This window comes from Paramisgurnus dabryanus, chromosome 12, assembly GCF_030506205.2.
Source record: "Paramisgurnus dabryanus chromosome 12, PD_genome_1.1, whole genome shotgun sequence".
Classification (NCBI taxonomy): domain Eukaryota; kingdom Metazoa; phylum Chordata; class Actinopteri; order Cypriniformes; family Cobitidae; genus Paramisgurnus; species Paramisgurnus dabryanus.
In genome coordinates this window covers 6,533,937-6,553,122 of record NC_133348.1, presented here as the reverse complement: position 1 = coordinate 6,553,122, position 19,186 = coordinate 6,533,937, and the positions used below count along the sequence as shown (strand labels likewise).

General features: G+C 35.8%; 2 protein-coding genes across 7 annotated transcripts in view; both read left to right on the top strand.

Moving 5' to 3' along the window:
- The window catches only part of mark3b (MAP/microtubule affinity-regulating kinase 3b), a 66,888-nt gene extending 59,076 nt beyond the window's left edge, over positions 1 to 7,812 (top strand). For 3 of the 6 annotated variants that reach the window (XM_065256320.2, XM_065256323.2, XM_065256321.2), the window contains 3 exons: positions 1,717 to 1,743; positions 5,323 to 5,367; positions 6,341 to 7,812. In XM_065256320.2, coding sequence (XP_065112392.1) covers positions 1,717 to 1,743; positions 5,323 to 5,367; positions 6,341 to 6,686 — 418 coding nt within the window. In that variant the 3' untranslated portion in view covers positions 6,687 to 7,812. The remainder of the gene's footprint in view (positions 1 to 1,716; positions 1,744 to 5,322; positions 5,368 to 6,340) is intronic. The other 3 variants (XM_065256322.2, XM_065256324.2, XM_065256325.2) reach the window with 1 other exon arrangement.
- Positions 7,813 to 9,522: 1,710 nt separating this feature from the next.
- On the top strand, positions 9,523 to 19,020 carry laptm4a (lysosomal protein transmembrane 4 alpha). The gene is made up of 7 exons (XM_065256319.1): positions 9,523 to 9,758; positions 10,714 to 10,834; positions 10,988 to 11,064; positions 15,976 to 16,098; positions 16,179 to 16,274; positions 16,369 to 16,467; positions 17,969 to 19,020. Exons 1-7 carry the CDS (start codon positions 9,633 to 9,635, stop codon positions 18,041 to 18,043), a joined length of 717 nt encoding a protein of 238 aa, XP_065112391.1. The 5' UTR covers positions 9,523 to 9,632; the 3' UTR covers positions 18,044 to 19,020.
- Positions 19,021 to 19,186: the final 166 nt, after the last annotated feature.

The following is a 19,186-nucleotide window of genomic DNA, read 5'->3' as shown; positions in this document are numbered from 1 at the left end:
TTTTGCAGTGTATGCAAAATGTCCAGGTCACATTCCATTACAATAACCAAAAATATAATTTAAAAAAATCTTAAAATAAGAAATAATATTTTGCAAAAACATTGAAGCATTTGAGAACCGTTAAGATTTTATTGCATTTTTTATTGCCAATAAAACACATTTCTTTTCAAATTCTTATCACTGTAATGCATTTATTTACTTGAGTAAAAATAATCAAAAATATTTTTTTATAAAAAGTAGCTGCTTGTCGCATCATGTACATCATGCGCTAATTAGCATATCTGTGACTGTGACGTCATCATGTCTCATATGTATTGTGAATTCAAATCTGTTCACTTTTCTCTTACTTACTGTCACAAACTGAATTTAATATATCCGATGTCTAACATTTTTCATTTAAATATATATATTCTATGTTTCTGTTGTTAGACAACAAAACAAGTATGAAATGGTTCACTACCCATAAAATCTACGTGCCACCCAGCAGTCACTTCTACGGCTTATCCAAAAAGTCGCTAGATTTGTCACTAGATGCTTTTTTGTCAGTGTCGCCAAAGGGGTCTGAAAAGTCCCTAAATTTTGCGATAAAGTCGCCAAGTTGGCAACACTGATCAGAAGTCCCCCTTGAACAGGAAGTTGCGATCGACTTTCATGTTGTGACGTCTTTCCAAATGAAACGGAATATTACGCAAGGAAAATAAAGGGGGCGTGGCTTGTAATTTTCAAAGGATTGGATATAGAAAAGTAGGCATTTCATTTAGAAATGAAAACTCGTAGCAGATTGACAGTTGGAGGGAGCGGAGTTAACAGATGCCTCGTCCAAGCCGTCTGACGTTATCAGAGAAGTATCGCCACAACAGTACATTTTCAGATTTTAAATGAAGTTTGTGAGGACACTATTGAATCAAATTAAAAACTAATACAAAAAAAGATACACAGATAAATTGTTTATAATAAACACTGCGATATTCCATTAAAAATTGAGAATTGTCCTTTTTTATTTCATGGGGACTTTAAATCAAGGCAGTACAACAAATATCAGAGCCCATACTCACGACTTGCGTATAAATAGCACGCAGTGTGAAAAATCGTGCAATACATACGCCAAATTCTAATTTTGTGTGCATATGATGCGACAGTCCTTCCCGTTCACTAAAAACGGCACATGTTTTTGTGTTGTTTTATGTATTGGTTTCTCTTTTTTATTTTTATTTTACATTGTCGCTTGAGTAACCCCAACTCCAAGCGACCATGGTTTAAAAATAGACAAAAAAAATAAGAAACCTATAATCCTAATGCAAATCCCAAATCTAACCCCAAACCCAAGCGACAATTGTTTAAAAAACAGAAAAAAAAATTGAGAAACCAATACATAAAACGACACGAAAAGATGCGGCATATTTACAGTATGTGAACGGGAAGGACTGGGTATCATATGCACGCAAAATTGGAATTTGCCATATGTATTGCACTACTTTTCACATTGTGTGTTATTTATACACACTTAATGAGAATGGGTTGAATATATATTCCTAAAAATAGACCAAAAAATTATTTTAATTTTGTGGTGCAATTTCACCTTGACTTGTTCTTGAAAAGTTTTGTCTTTTTGCTTTCATTCTTAAAAGTTACCATTGGCCTCAGATTCCCCTACATGTCCTCGATACATCTTCTCTAGATGTTGATGGATGTCTCTGTTCTCTGTTTGTTTTGTAGAAACATGTCATTCAGGTTTACCAAAAGGTAGGACCCATAAATGGCTCTGTGTCCAGTTAACCATTTTTGTTTAACTGAAATTTAAAACGTAACTCTTAACCTAGTGTAAAGACGTTTTCGATTAATTGCCTGTCACTCACTTTTGTCTTACTTGGACTGCGACTGAGCTTGCATGAGACGTCTGATGGTCTGATGAGCAGAACTTTACTAATCCACAATGCATGACCACTTACAGGTTACAACTGAGCACAACCATAGATTAACTAGTCTTTTTACAGGATTAGAGACACATTTTCTCTTCACAGCTTTTGAGGGTTAATCTCATCTCATATGTTGTCATTGTATGTAGTGTATAATAGTGTTTTGTTTTGTTTTTTGCCCCACATTATTCTTCTTTTAGACCAAAGGATGTCATTGCCCCTTCTGGGCATTGTTATATATTAAGTTTTAAAGGGACACTCCACCTTTTTTGAAAATAGGTTAATTTTCCATCTCCCCTAGGGTTAAACATTTGATTTTTAACGTTTTGGAATCCATTCAGCTGATCTCCGGGTCTGGCGGTACCACTTTTAGCATAGCTTTAAGCTTAGCATAATCCATTGAATCTGATTAGGCCATTAGCATCGCGCTCAAAAATAATCAAAGTTTCAATATTTTTCCTATTTAAAACTTTACTCTTCTGTAGTTACATCGTGTACTAAGACTGACGGAAAAATAAAAGTTGCAAATTTCTAGACTTTGCTGCCATAACATGGCTGCAGGAGGCGCAATAATATCACACCTTACCTGAAAATAGTTTCTATCTACACTGCAAAAAATGATTTTCAAGAAAACATTGTCTTAAAATTTTTCTTGCATTTTTCTTAAATTTAGTGTTTAAGAAAAATGTCCAAGATTTTTTTACGCACCCCATTGGCAGATTTTTTTGCTTGTTTTATGATTATTTTTGGTCTAAAAACTAGACTTATTTTCTTGGGCGTTTTGCTCATCAAGAAAAAGCATCTTCATTTAAGAATTTTTAGATATTTATACTGAAAACAAGACAAAAATTTTAAGAAAATGTTTTCTTGAAAATAATTTTTTGCAGTTTAGTTTCTAACTTTCAATAGCAGGGGACTATTTTCAAGCGCTGCGTAATATCATTGCACCTGCTGCAGCCATGTTACGGCAGCAAAGTCCTTGATTATTACGCCAGAATGAGAGTATAGTTCCTAGCCATATTGGCCTAGAAAGTCACAACTTAAAATTTTCTGTCAGTCTTAGTACACGATGTAACTACAGAAAAGTCAAGTTTTAAATAGGAAAAATATTGAAACTCTTTGGTCATTTTTGAGCGCGATGCTAATGGTCTAATCAGATTCAATGGATTATGCTAAGCTTAAAGCTATGCTAAAAGTGGTACCGCCAAATGCAGAGATCAGCTGCATGGATTCCAAAACGGTAAAAATGTAATGTTTAACTCTAAAAGTGGAGTGGAGTGTCCCTTTAATATATGATTTTTTATATATATGGGTGAATCTCATTAAAATATACATCTAGGGCATGCTTTAAATGTACCAACAGTAACGACCATTATTGTGTTTTATCCTAAATAATTTCTTCTTGATTTTGAGTTAAAATACGAGTTTGGCCTGTTTCTGAGATTCATTCATACCGTTATATAATTACGTATACTGCGTTATATAACTGTCTGGATCATTGTCGCATCTTTAACTATTAGTCTGCTCTGACGATAGGGAAATAAATGCATTAGTGCATCTGCTGCAGTAAAGTTAACAGACTTGCTCTTGGTTGTGTAATTCAGGCCTCCCTATTGGGCTCTTAATTTAACTGCTGACAGATGTGGAGATTGAGAGGGTTCATTTCTGGAGTTAAGGTACCAAAATTGACTGTTGCGACCACTTCCCCATCCTACTCCAGCCCTCATGCTCCAGATTTTTCCTGTGGGAATGATTTACCAGTCCTTGACCTCCCTGTCTGGCTCTGTTAGGTGGACTCACAGTCCCAGCTCTTTTGTTGTTACTGCCAGTGCAGTTTTGACATCAGATCGAGAACGAACATTTTTGCATTGCTGCATTTTGTAATGCTGTTTATGGGAAAGTTTTCCAGACTGGGTTTAGATTAATCCAGGACTAGTACTTTGTTATTTTAGGACATTTAAGTTGTACCTTACAAAAAACAGTACTCATGTGCATTTTGAGACATTTCTTAAATTAAACATGCACTTTAGTCTGGGACTAGGATAAGCCTTGTCTGATATATGTCTGATAATATATTTAAAAATGTGTCTAAAGTGTTCTTAAAGGACATCAAATGCCTTCCACCTAAAAATCTCTGTCAAGTGCCTTATCATTTTCAAGAAAATATTTTTTATAAATACAATTTTGTTTGAAATAATGTACCAATCCCGTCTATGACAAGCTGACTCATAGGAATCACATTTATAATGCATAACCATTAGTCATTCCTTCCAGAAAGAAAAATCAGGCCACTTTAAATCAAAACATATTCTTCACCTGCTGGATATCACTGTACATACATTTTCCATTGTTTTCACAAATTGACGGCGTCAAAATGATCTTCTCCTTCATCTGTCTGCTCGTATCTTTTCCTCCGACCGCTTCACACTGTCCACTCCATTGCATGCCCATTCCAAATCTTTTTCATGTTGTAGTATGATAAATGAGGTTATCTTATAACTAAATATTTTTGTATTTGTGTATAAGATACTTTTTGAAATAAGGGTTCACTTTGTTAAAGTTTCTTTGTGATAATGACCACATTAACCCTTACATATTATGTACCATTATTGTCATAAAATCCCTCATTTTGCCTTGTAGGCAAATACAGCCTTCATTTAAAAGTTACACTGCAAAAAATGATTTTCAAGAAAAAAAATCTTAGTAGTTTTGTCTTGTTTTCAGTAAAAATATCTAAAAAAAAATTTAAATTAAGATGCTTTTTCTTGATGAGCAAAACGACCCAAGAAAATAAGTCTAGTTTTTAGACCAAAAATATCAAATTTAAGTGATTTTGTGCATAAAACAAGCAAAAGAATCTGGCAATGGGGTAAGCAAATTTTTCTTGAATTTTTCTTGAATTTAGTGTTTAAGAAATATTTTCAAAATGTTTTTGCTTACCCCATTGGCAGATTTGTTTTGCTTGTTTTATGCACAAAATCACTTAAATTTGATATGTTTTGTCTAAAAACTAGACCGATTTTCTTGAGTAATTTTGCTTATCAAGAAACAGCATCTTAATTTTAGAATTTTTTGATATTTTAACCGAAAACAAGACAACATTTTGTTTTAAAATTATTGCATTTTTTTTTTTTTGCAGTGTATAAGTTAAGTTTTGTTTGCATCTTTTGCAAAATGACAAATCGGAACAGAAAGTTGGATCATAGGGCAACACACGGGCACATAGGTCAATTTTAAGTCCCCTTTGCGACAGTATGTCCGTTTCTCTCTCTAGCGTTGTCTTTTGATATGTTTCTTCTTTCCCCGAGGATGTCTAAAATGCTTTTGTCTTTTAATCTTTTCTTCCTTTATTAACAAAAATATTGGTTCTAAACTTGTTTCTCTCTTTCATCTTGTTTTTTTAAAGAGTGCCGGCAGAATGTGATAGAAATGGGAGGTATGAGGATTCAAGGTGAGACAAGACGTCTGAATTTATTTTTTTTTTCTTTATATACATTTGCAATGTTGTTTCCTACCATTCCCACATCTCTTATTAGTTCCCCCAAAAATAAAATATAATTTAGACAACATTAGTTTGAAAGTCAGTAATCATTTGTTTAGACTGAGCTTGCTTGATTGCTCTGCCTCCTTGTGGCAAGAACAAGAAAGTCCAACATGACTATTAATGGGGACATTCACAAAACTTTTTTAAGATGCCAAATAAATCTTTGGTGTCACCAGAGTATGTATTTGAAGTTCCAGCTAACAATATCGTATAGATAATTTATATTAGCATGTTAAAATTGCCACTTTGTAGGTGTTGATCTCTGCACTAACGTTGTTGGATAGTGCAGATTAAGGGGTGGTATTATCCCCTTCTGACATCACAAGGGGAGCCAAATTTCAATGACCTATTTTTCACATGCTTGCAGAGAATGGTTTACCAAAACTAAGTTACTGGGTTGATCTTTTTCACATTTTCTTGCTTGAAAAAAGCACTGGGGACCCAATTATAGCACTTAAACATGGAAAAAGTCCTATAGAGACTTTCATGATATGTCCCCTTTAAATTAATAGTTCACCCAAATATGAAATTTCTGTCATCATTTTCTTATTCTCATGTTGATCTGAACCTGTATACATTTAATTTTTCTGGTGAACACAAAAGATGATATTTTGATAAATGATGATAAGCACATTGGATTCCATTGTATTTGTTTTTCCTACTATGGAAGTCAATGGTTACCATCAGCTGTGTGCTTACCATCATTTATCAAAATATCTTCTTTTGTGTTGATCAGAAAAAAGAAATTCATAGAGAATTCATGAGAATATGATGACATAAATTTTTATTTTTGTCTTTAAATGCTGTCATGTCTAGCACATCAAAACATGCATGTATATAAATATACATTGATATAAATTTCTACCTTGTTTCTCTGCAGTCGTAACGTGTCTGGGGATCAGAAAGAGGAACATAAAGACTCCAAACCACGCTCGCTACGCTTCACCTGGAGCATGAAGACCACCTCCTCCATGGAGCCCACCGAGATGATGCGCGAGATCCGCAAAGTCCTGGACGCCAACAACTGCGACTACGAGCAACGGGAACGATTCCTGCTTCTCTGCGTGCACGGCGATGGGCACGCCGAGAGCTTGGTCCAATGGGAGATGGAGGTGTGCAAGCTGCCCCGCCTCTCTCTAAACGGCGTACGCTTCAAACGAATATCAGGAACATCCATTGCTTTCAAGAACATCGCCTCTAAAATTGCCAATGAACTAAAGCTCTAAAAAAAGACAAAATCGGTCGAAAATGTGAAAAGCAACAAAAAAGGACTAAAGGCACACAAAACTAGAGTAATCAAGCTGTATATTCTTTTGGAACAAGTAGCAGATATACAAGGATTGTTTTCCTCAAACACTTACAAAGTATGTACTGAAAATATTGTATAGAATCATGCCTTAGGCAATAATTTCCTGCATCTTCAAAACATTATTAATATTATTGTTGTTGTTATTGTTGGATGGTTTGTAGGAAAACAAAAGGATGGATTCATTTCTTCATTTTTTGTGTTTTGTTTTGTTTATGCACTACTGCAGTAGGTGCCCTATGTAGGGCTTAAGATTAACACCAGAGACTGAAAAGGCAGCGGGACGGTTCAGCACTCCAGTATTCACTTTATTGTTCCTCCCAGTCCTTCTTAAATGCCAAAACAAAATGGCCACTGATTTAGATATAAACTTGTTTGCACACATTTCCCCCTTAAAGTGATATTTCTCCATTTCCTATCCTTCCATTTTTCCACTTTTTCAAGCAACTTCTTATCAGAAAATGATCCTGTTTTTTGTGCTAAAGATAGAAAAGATCCAACAGGTTAAACCACTGGTGCCATGGAGGCGGCTCATGGCCAAAGCCTCAGGTCAGAAGCGAGTGTGGCAGACCACGCACTTCAGGAAACCTCACCGCTTCAGACGGGCTACTGCAATGCAACGTTAGGCGAAAGAGAAAAGAGACTTACTGAGATCAGGAATGTTTTACTTTCTGGTCTGTTTGAGTATTTAGTTTATTTCTTCATGAAGTGTTTTTTAGCATACGAGAAGATGAAACCTTCTCAGATGTTCTTGGAAAGTCTTTGTTTTGGCTTCGGCCCCGGCGTGCCGTAGAGTCATTCTGGGAAACATTTCACAACTTTAGCTTGCCATTTAGTATTCACTCCCATTGGCACTGTTTGTATTTTGTTTTGATGTTTCCATTTTTTGGAATGTAAATAATGTACCTTAGTTTTGCAACAGCAGCAGCATATTGATATCCTTTTTTTCTTTTTTAAGTCTGGCTGTGTGTCGGAAACTATGGGAATTAATGTAACTCATCACAGAATAAGATTAATCAGTGTCTCCATTAAAACAACTGAAAATCTGTGATTTGCAGAGTGGCTTTTGTTTGACTAATAACCTCCTTTGAGCTTTTCACAAGGCTCGGGTGAAAGCTTTCATGGGTTTTTAACAAACTGACTCAAAGTAGTGTTAGCATTATTATTCCTGTAAACAGTCATTACTAACATTACCTCGGATGAAAGAGTCCGCTAAATGAATAAATGTAAATGCGAACACTTACCCGCCTACAACAAGTAATGTGTTTGGGCACACTTAGTTATTTTTCAATTACTATCTTCTAAAAGTCATAAATCGAAAAACAGAAATATGTGAATTATGTTGATGTTTTAGCTATTTTAGGGTACTCACCCTTTATCTACATCACTACTTTGCATACTTTGAAGAATACTTTATGCACTGAAAAAAAATATTTTCAAGAAAAAATTTCTTAGTATTTTTGTCTTGTTTTTAGTAAAAATATCAAAAAATTCTTAAATTAAGATGCTTTTTCTTGATGAGCAAAATGACCTTAGAAAATAAGTTTAGTTTTTAGACCAAAAATATCAAATTTAAGTAATTTTGTGAATAAAACAAGCAAAAAAATCTGCCAATGGGGTAAGCAAAAAATCTTGAACATTTTTCTTAAACACTAAATTCAAGAAAACTTTGCATACCCCATTAGCAGATTTTTTTGTGCTGGTTTTACACTGCAAAAAATGTTTTTCAAGAAAAAAAATTCTTAGTATTTTTGTCTTGTTTTCAGTAAAAATATCTAAAAATTCTTAAATTAAGATGCTTTTTCTTGATGAGCAAAACGACCAAAAATATCAAATTTTACTTGAATTGAAAAATTTTAAAGATTTCTTTGCTTACCCCATTGGCAGATTTATTTGCTTGTTTTATGCATAAAATCACATAAATTTGATATTTTTGGTCTAAAAACTAGACTTATTTTCTTGGGTCGTTTTGCTCCTCAAGAAAAAGCATCTTAATTTAAATTTTTTTAGATATTTTTACTGAAAACAAGACAAAAATACTAAGAATTTTTTCTTGAAAATAATTTTTTGCAGTGTGAGAGACAAAAATATGAAAGAAGTTCCCATGTATTAAGCACATGCTGGCTGCTTTCTTTTATGGTTTCTTATCCATTAAAACTAATTTTAGGTTCATAGAAATCATATGTGGACAATCCATTTTTGAGTATAAAAGTATATTTAACTTAGTTTGACTCCGAGTTAAATTTTTAGCAGCTTTGTATATCTGAAGCATCAGGTATATCAATCCTAAAAAAATTATTTAGTCTCTTTTTTTGGTGATTTACTGTTTTCTACATAAAATCATCCCCCATAATGTAAAGAACATACTTTCATTTATATGACTATGGCCTGAATTACACAGACATGGTCATATATGTATCTAGGAATACAAGTTTTTCCTTTATGAAACTCTTCACTGAAAAGCTTTAGTGCATTATATTCTAATAATAAAAAGTAACGTCACCAAAACACACAGAAATGCATGATTTTTAGTAAATCGTTTAGCTTTTACTGCTTTTTTCTTTTTTTTAAATCATTTGAAATCATCTTGACTGACCTATATAATTTCCAGCATCTTGTCTATTATACAACCCGATAAAGGCTTTCCCAGAAAATCATCGAGCCCTTTAAATTTTCACGGCTGGGTGAGCTGATGCACATCTGATCCCTTCCAAAAGCGCGACGCAACTAACCACGCCCACTCGTGCATGATTCAGTACGGACCACGCCCCCTTTGTTTCTCACCGATCAGGCGGAGTTTCGTCAGTGAGATCGGGGTTACACGTAGCTGCTGCTTTTAACGGCAGACACTCGTTTCTTTTTCTCGATGTTTCTCCAAAGCACGGAGAACGACATGCGTTTTAAACCGACTCGAGACCGACGGTACAGCGCGCGATGCTGCGGCTGCTGTCACGTGCGCACTGGAACCATCATTTTGGGCACCTGGTACATGGTACGAAACTAAAACATGACAATCATACATCATAAATACCATAAATGCTGCCGCAATAAAATATGGCGATAACATAGAAAAACTTGTAGAAGGCTCGTGTTGATGTAATGACGTTTGTTTTTGTTGTTATTTATGTTTTGGATGTCAGACCCGTATTAGCGCGATGCTAAAGCTAACGCAATGTTTTGATATCAAACTGTCAACAAATACGACACCAAATTGGGCTTAGACGTGATGTAATCGCATATAAGCATTATAACGCATTTATGTCATGAATAAACTAGAAGATTATTTGGCTAAAATTAGATGTATATGTTTTTTGTGATGTTGTTTTAAATGGCTAACTAGCTAACGCGCTAACTGAGGCCTATTGCTTGCGTTTATCAACATATCATTATGGGACTGAAATACAGTTTACAGTCAGCTAACAACACATTTTTTTACAACAACTGTAGTGTAAGTTTAATTTTAACCGTATGTCTAAATATGTCATAAAATGTTTGTGTTAAATAGATATTTATTTTGTCTAAGATATGCAAAGTAATAAGTTAGTTGTTTAGAAATTGTTGCATCGCAGACTTTGTACTTATGAATAAAGTAGTTGCACTGTGAATAAAATATCTAATTTCCTTGCAAGAAAATCCTTGAAAATGCCTGCTTGTCAATATTGTGGGTCCAAATTATGTTTACAGGAAACCAAAGTTTCCATCTCGGAATAACTGATGTGTTGTCAGATGATTATTTTAAGTAGAGGTTTACTGAAGTGTTTCATGAGTTGAAAGAGTCATTGACCTTTCCTGCCAAATTGAAAAGTTTTCCAGAGAAGTCACAAGACGCAGTGAATCATCAGACTGGCGGTCTTACTAGACTGCCTTTGATTTAATGTTATTTCATAAATGTTAGATTATTGTCAATAACATCTGTAATTCACATATTTTGTCGTCTCCGTTTAAAGGTGGTGAACCTGTTGATGGGTATCCTGTTAACTGTGGCAGTTACTCACCCTGAAAATGTCCCCACTGTTGACCTGCAGTATGAGGTTATTGAGCGTTACTTAGCCTCTGACCGAATGTCAGGTATGTGTTTTGATGTTTTTACATATAAGTGTATCTAATTGTCATTTTAGTATACAAAATAACTGTAGCTTATCCATTAACAGTTGGTTATGGACAGAAATAATGAAATGAGAAAGTGAAAAACAGCTTAACGTCTGGTTTGTGTCTCTTTAGAGAATGCATGTGTTGGCTTTGCCATCTCTCTCCTGATGCTCACCATCAGTGCCATGATGGTGTATGGAGCTATAACTGTAAGTTGAAATGTTTAGTACATTATTTCTGATGTTTTAATGTATTTTTGTTAAACTGTGGAGAATAGAGATCATAAAAAACCTGGAAAGTTACACAACACCACACACACTTTGCTACAGAAGTAAACGGTTTCATGTCCTTACATGCCATTGTACGTTAATCTCTACTTTACAGTCTTGCTTGATGTCATCGTCAGAAACAGGTTGGATTTGTGTGACATAGTACAGTGGTTCTCAAACTTTTTCAGCGTGCGGCCCCCTTTTTGTACGGTGCATTCTTTAGGGGCCCCCCCAAAAAAAGTTATGACAAAAAAACAGTTCTAAAATTTTACATTTTAATTAAACAAAACATATTAAAGCAACACTATGTAGTTTTTTTACCTTTAAATAATGTCTCTAAAATTATCCCCCTGGCAGCATCTCGCGGCCCCCAGTTTGAGAACCACTAACATAGTACATCCCATAGTTTTTTGAGTGAAATGAGAATCCAGTTCAATGCATATGTTTTCCAGCTGATAGTAGTAGGTTTAATTTATTTATTTTATTGCCGATGCTGTTATTAAGAAAGTAATGTGGCCGATAAGGCTGATATAACACGTGTAATTACAGTTAATGAACATAGGTGAAACTAAATAAATATTTGTTGTGCAAAATATTTATGGATATATTCTGTTAACGGGATAGTTCACCCGAAAATGAAAATAATGTCATTAATGACTCATCCTCATGTCGTTCCAAACTCGTAAGACCTATGTTCATCTTCAGAAAACAGTTTAAGATGTTTTTTATTTAGTCCCAGAGTTTGTTGACCCTTCATTGAAAATCTACGTCCGGGATACTGTCCATGTCCAGAAAGGTAATAAAAACATCATCAAAGTAGTCCATGTGACATCAGTGGGTCAGTTAGAATGTGTTAAAGCATTGAAAATACATTTTGGTCCAAAAATAACAAAAATTATGACTTTATTCAGCATTGTCTTCTCTTCCGCGTCTGATGTGAAGCGCATGAGCGAGACTAAAGTCACGTGAATGCATTGATGCAGATGACGTGTTATCCTCAGACATGTTTGCAAAGTTTTTTTTCAAACTTACAGCGTGGTCTCCCTCAGACTGTAAACGAAGCCTGGGCGCACAAAAAAAAAAACAGCTGGGGCGCACCAGATAACACGTCAGCCGCGTCGTACGTCAGTCGTGTCACTGCAGTCACGTGACTTTAGTCTCGCGCATGCGCTTCACAACAGACGCGGAAGAAAGACAGTGCTGAATAAAGTCGTAATTTTTGTTATTTTTGGACCAAAATTTATTTTCGATGCTTCAACACAATCTTACTGACCCACTGATGTCACATGGACTACTTTGATGATGTTTTTATTACCTTTCTGGACATGTTCTGAGGATGAACGAAGGTCTTACGAGTTTGGAACGACATGAGGGTGAGTCATTAATGACATTATTTTTTATTGTTGGGTGAACTTTCCCTTTAAGTACTTGAAAATATATAACACATCATCACATTAAGATGTAAATGGTGATTCGTAATTGGCTTTAGTGTCTCATTCGAGTGTCTTTTTATTAGAAATAGCAAATTTTAGGAACAGACAGGTTTATTGGCCAAGTGAAAAAATGTATTGACTGATGTTGATAATTAAAAAATTCTAATATTGGCAACTGCAATTAATCAGTCCATCACTAGGTGATCATTTATCTGTAACTGTGTGCCACAGTTACCTTTTAAGTACCTTCCAGTAGAGTCAGGTCTTTGCCTGCTTGCAACTCCCCTTCATGTCTCAGCAAAACTGAATGATTCATCATTTTGTGTATTTTTACCCACGGTTCCCACGGGTCATGGAATTTCTGGAATATCATGGAATTTCAAAAGGTCTTTTCTAGACATTGAGGGGCGGTTTCCCAGAAAGGGCTTAAAGGGATAGTTCACCCAAAAATGAAAATTCTGTCATCATTACTCATCCTCATGTTGTTCTAAACCTGTATGAATTTCTTTTTTTTTTTGATGAACGCAAAAGAAGATATTTTGAGAAATGATGGTAAACACACGGCAGATAGTGACCATAGACTTCCATAGTAGGAATAAAAAAAATGATGGAATTTAATGGGTACTGACAACTGTGTGCTTTCCATCATTATTTATCACAATATTTTCTTCATCATTTATCACATTACTTCCAAAATATTTTTTTCCTACTATGGAAGTCAATGGACACTATATGCTGTGTGTTTACCATCATTTCTTAAAATATCTTCTTTTGTGTTCATCAGAAAAAAGAAATTCATACAGGTTTACAACAACATGAGGATGAGTAAATCATGACATGAATCAATCTTTTTTGGGTGTACTATCCCTTTAAGCCTAGTCCTGGACTAACTTAAACTTAAGTGTTGTCTTGAAAACAACTTTCTCTGACATATCTTAAAATACATCAGTGCAAGAGTTGTGTCTCAAGATGCACACCCACCAGTAGTGTTTTTTTATTTTTTTTGAATGATGCTTTTAAAAAATGACTTAAATATCCTAATTTAACTAAGGCCTAGTCCTGGCTTTAGCTAATCCCTGTCCGGGAAACCACCCCTGAAAGTCAGGGAATTTTAAACTTTTTGTCCAAGTCATGGAATATCAAGGATTTTTGTTTGTTGCTTTAAATGTTAGTTTCCATTTATCAAAATGTAATCCGCTTGTTAACTTAAAGGGATAGTTCGGCCAAAAACGATATTAAACCCATGATTTACTCACCCCCAAGCTGTCCGAGTTGCATATGTCCATCGTTTTTCAGACAAACACATTTTCGGATATTTTAGAAAATATTTTATATCTTTCAGTTGATTAAATGTAATGTTACGGGGTCCAGCAATAGTCCACGACCTTCAAGTCCAAAAAAAGTGCGTCCATCCTTCACAAATTAAATCCAAACGGCTCCAGGATGATAAACAAAGGTCTTCTGTGGGTAATCCGTGCGGTGTTGTTGTAGAAATATCCATATTTAAAATGTTATTAACGTTATAAACTACCTTCCGGTAGCGCCGCCATCTTAGAGTGATGCGCATTCAGGATGAGAGCTTACGCAGCGTACAGAGTTTCTCTGCTGCTGCTCTGTGCCCCCGCCCTCCGAATTTGTCATACGTCACTAAGAAAAGTGCGTACACTACGCTAATACTCTCTCCTGAGTCTAAGATGGCGGCGCTACCGGAAGGTATTTATTTACGTTAATAAAGTTTTAAATATGGATATTTCTACAACAACACCGCGCGGATTACCCTGAGAAGACCTTTGTTTATCATCCTGGAGCCGTTTGGATTTAATTTGTGAAGGATGGACGCACTTTTTTTGGACTTGAAGGTCGTGGACTATTGCTGGACCCCGTAACATTACATTTAATCAACTGAAAGATATAAAATATTTTCTAAAATATCCGAAAATGTGTTTGTCTGAAAAACGATGGACATATGCAACTCGGACAGCTTGGGGGTGAGTAAATCATGGGTTTAATGTCGTTTTTGGCCGAACTATCCCTTTAAGGCAGGGGTTCCCAAACTTTTTTTCCTGCGCACCCCCTTCTATGTCCCAACCGGGTTGGCGCACCCCCAATCCCCATTTAAAAAAAAATCCAAAAAAGCTTTGTTTTCTCACCATAAATACTCATGTTTAATCATGCGCAAATAACCAAGGGTCGGTTGCACTAGCCGGACGTTAAGAAGTTGGGTGTAATAGTCCTACGTCGGGCTTAGCTACGCTCAGCGTAGATGATGCGCGCCCCCGTGTATGCGTTTAACCACTGTGATATTTAGACGCCATTTGAGTTTACTATGGTAAAAAAGGTACACTTACTGCCGTCAGCTAATAGATGACATATGAGAGGTTTCCTCATGTTTACCAGTGCGTCACGTGCAGACCCATCAAACACATTAACGAAAGCCTTTACTGTTCGCACAAAAGGTGTATAATAGTTTGCAGATTCATTATAACAGCTCAAGTTTCAAACAAAATTAAATGAAAGCTTTTAATAAGTTCTCTACAGTAAGTATTTATGTATTTTATTATATAATTCATTGGCGGTCTCTTTACCATGCATGAAAACAAATTGCTCGCGTATCCTGTGCCCATGTCTCGTCACATTTCATTATTTCTATTTTTGCCATAAAAAGTCTCTCTCTCTTGGTCCCTCTCCTCCTTCGTGTCTAACAACTTTATCATAAGACGTCCCACACTTGACAGTTTCCCTGATTTCAGTCAGTTAAGCATATTTATAATATATATAATATTTATAATAAATTATAGTTTTTTATTTAAAATAAAAGCGATTACAAAGGAAATGCTTACTGTTCATTTGTTTATTGTATGGAAAAATCCCACTTAAAGAAACAGACCGCCATTACATTTTTCCTGTCGCGCACCCCCTGGTGGCAGCTCGCGTACCCCTGGGGGTGCGCATACCACGCTTTGGGAATCCCTGCTTTAAGGAAAACTATTTCTGGGTCCAAGCATCCGCTGACTTTAAACAGCTGTTTATTGGCACAGTTTATTAATTCACGCATTTAAGCTATGCCCACGCCATCCTGGACATAGGTCATGGAAATTTAGGGTTTTAGCCATGGAAAAGTCAGGGAATTTGGCATTTGACTTCGAGTGATAACCCTGCTTACAGGCTCACTTAAGCATTTATACAGTAAGTAACACTCCAAAAATAACATTTCAAAGGTCATGGGGTTGATTCTCGGAAAACTCGCATACTGATAAAAAGTACCTTAAAAGTCACTTTAGATAAAATGCATAAATATAAATAAATTGGCGAATAATATTATTCCCTTTCGGTATTGTGCAATATGATTGACACATCCAGTGAATGGAGCGTTTACTGAAGTGACCCACCTAACATGTTATTTTATACTCCTGTACAGAATCGTGACGGTTGGCTGATCCCGTTCTTTTGCTACCAGCTCTTTGACTTTGCGCTGAGCTGTCTCGTAGCTATCAGCTCCCTGACATACCTGCCCAGAATCAAAGACTACCTGGACCAGCTGGTCAGTACCTCCATCTGTCACAGTTAAAAACACTAGAGGTTCATTAAAAAAAACTATTCCTAAAATAATCTCTCTTACAGCCCGACTTCCCCTACAAAGACAACCTGCTCTCTCTGGACTCTAGCTGTCTGCTGCTCTTCGTGCTCGTCTTCGTCACCGTTCTCATCGTCCTCAAGGTAAATGTTATTTAAAACTTTGCAGACGTTGACACTGAATCTGCTGAATCAAATATTGAAGTAGCTAAATTGTGTGTGTTTCTCCCATTTTTAGGCTTACTTGATCAACTGCGTGTGGAACTGCTATAAGTACATAAACAACAGGAACACTCCGGAAATTGCTGTCTATCCTGGTTTTGAGACCCCGCCTCAGGTTTGTCTAGCACACTTTTAGCTGGAGCAGATGAGTAAATGTGTATGGGAGAGCCCAAACCAACGCTTTTTGGTTTTTGCTCATACATTCAAAAAATATTTGAGTTTGATTAATTATATTTTTACACAAGCAACACACACATCTCTGCTTCAAATCAACATTTGATGTTTGTTTCTAGTATTTACAATTCTTGGACAATTACACCAAACGTGACAGAAGTGCAAACGTTACAACTTACCCCATAGGTGGGGTTAATTGTAACAGGCAGGGGGTTAGTTGTAACGCTTGCTAAAAATTAAGTTCGCAAATATTTCAATACTATTTTGTCTATATACTTGAAGTGGATATTGTTTATATAAGTGTCTATAATAGACAGGTATCCACACTGTATTCATTCATCCAGCCCTTTTTTTAACAATAGTTTATTTATAAAAATGTCTAAATATGTGAGAAAAAGCGGCACAATTATGACAAAAACATTTTTTATATGTATGTGACCCAGTCTGTAATAACCATACTACAGTTTCAAAAATCTAATTCTGAGATAATGAGCATCAAAGTCTGATTTTAGCCATTAATTTCATTATGATTTCAATCTTTGACGTGACCTTATTCAATCAATATTAAAAAAAATGAACAAAAATGCATTTGACACACGATTTTTGATAAGACAGGCACATTTATTTTGTTGGCAGCCAGCAATCATAACGTTAGCGGTTTTCATATCGTAAGTGCTGAGGGGTTCGTTATAACACATCGTTACAATTAACCCGCTAGGTAAAATATTTTCAAGCCCACCAAAAAAGTTGCTAAGAGCTGCAGACTGGTGCTATGTTTTAGTCAACAAGACACTGATTAATATGACATAGCATTGGATTTGGTATCTTACACACCGAACTTAGAAACCGAAAAAACATATAATGAAAAAATGTACTTGCATGCCACCAAAACACTTGTTCATCAATAACTCTCTGGAAAAACATTATACATTTACAACAATTTGTGGGAGATCATTTTTTGGCAGCGTGAAAAAAATACCGGTAAAACAAAACGCTCAACCTTGTGCAACAATGTAAACCCTCCGTGTTACAACTAACCCCACATTAGTTTTTGCCCCGCACACCCCTACACTTTAAACTGAAACGTGAAGATCACTAGTCCATATCAAAATTGACTTTTATTACATTAATACACATCTTGGGTCTTATTGTGCATGATAGAAAATCCTTTAAAATTCAATGTTCACAGTGTTACAGTAGAGGGCGCTCTTTGCCTCCAAATGATGTTTTGAGCAGGGTTTTTCTGCACTTCTTGGTACTTATCAAAAACTAATCCTAAATACCCTGGCTGGGTGTTTAAATTGTATTTAATTTGGGGTTGGAAGTAAACACTGCAGTAAACAACTGTAAACATGTTTTACTTCAAGTGTGTTATATCATGTCCCAAAATGCTTTCTTCACCTGGTTTTTATATTTTTAACGCTCTCTTCTCTCTCTTATAGTACATCCTTCCTACTTATGAAATGGCCATGACGATGCCAGCGAAAGAGCCGCCACCCCCCTACACTGCAGCTTAAATTCCCCAACCTGGCTCCTGCAGTAAATCCAGTGCAAACACCCATCTCTGCCTTTCGATCCTGCCTTTCATTCCAACACACGGAGGGCATTTAGACTCCCAGCATATCCACACATCATCATCATCAGCTTAAACATCTCATAGACTGTCCCGTGACTTTCTTTCGCATGACTTTCGTAACACTTCACCACTGCAGATCTATTTTTGTAAAACCATATGAAATTATTTGAAGCGGCACGTGGTCGGGGAGGGGAGAGATTGCGGCAGGATTCGTTCGAATTAGCGTATCGATATATGAGATGAGATACCATAATCTTTTGAGGACTCGGGCTCTGCAATAAATCGTGCTTAGGACAGAACTGTGTAGGTAATTCATGGCTAATAAAATGATTCTTTGGGGCTGCCATTTGAAATTTTTACCAATGAAAGCTTTCGCCGCAAGCTCCACCCAGCATTTTTTAATGTTTCTAAAGCCAGTGTTTTGTTTTGCTGATGTCTTAGTAGAGGAAGTATTGTGAAATAAACTTTGACGAGGCACCTGCGTTTAGAATCACCAAAATCTGTTTTGCTAGATTAAATACCTGTTTAGACAATCCAGTGTGATGGATAAAATTATATTTTTTCCTTCGTGTAGTTTATTAGTGAACGTAAGACATTCATCCTTTCAGAAGTGAAAGCTCGAAGCACTTTTTATCTTGTTTATATAGTAGACATTGTGTTTTCCATCCATTGAACCCTTGTGCACCATCACATTAGCAGCCATCATTGTGATCTGTTGTCATGGTAACCGCTGAATAATGCTGTTTAACACACAGACGATGAGAGCAAACTCTCTTCGCGAGAGACAATTTTATAAAGTAATAAAAGGAAACTGCTAGTGCTGTATTAAATCAATGGATGCATGTTATTTTATTTGGTTTTGTTTCTTGTATGTGTTATGTAATCTTAATTCAATAAACAATTTTAAAACATTCAAAATGTTATCAGACCTCATATTGTGACGCTTTTAGACTTAAAGGTGCTGTAGAATTTAAAGGGACACCTCACTTTTTTAAAAAATAAAATAAATACATTTTCCAGCTCCCCTACAGTTAAATGTGATTCTTACCTTTCTTACTTTTTTTTTTATTCATTCAGCTGATCT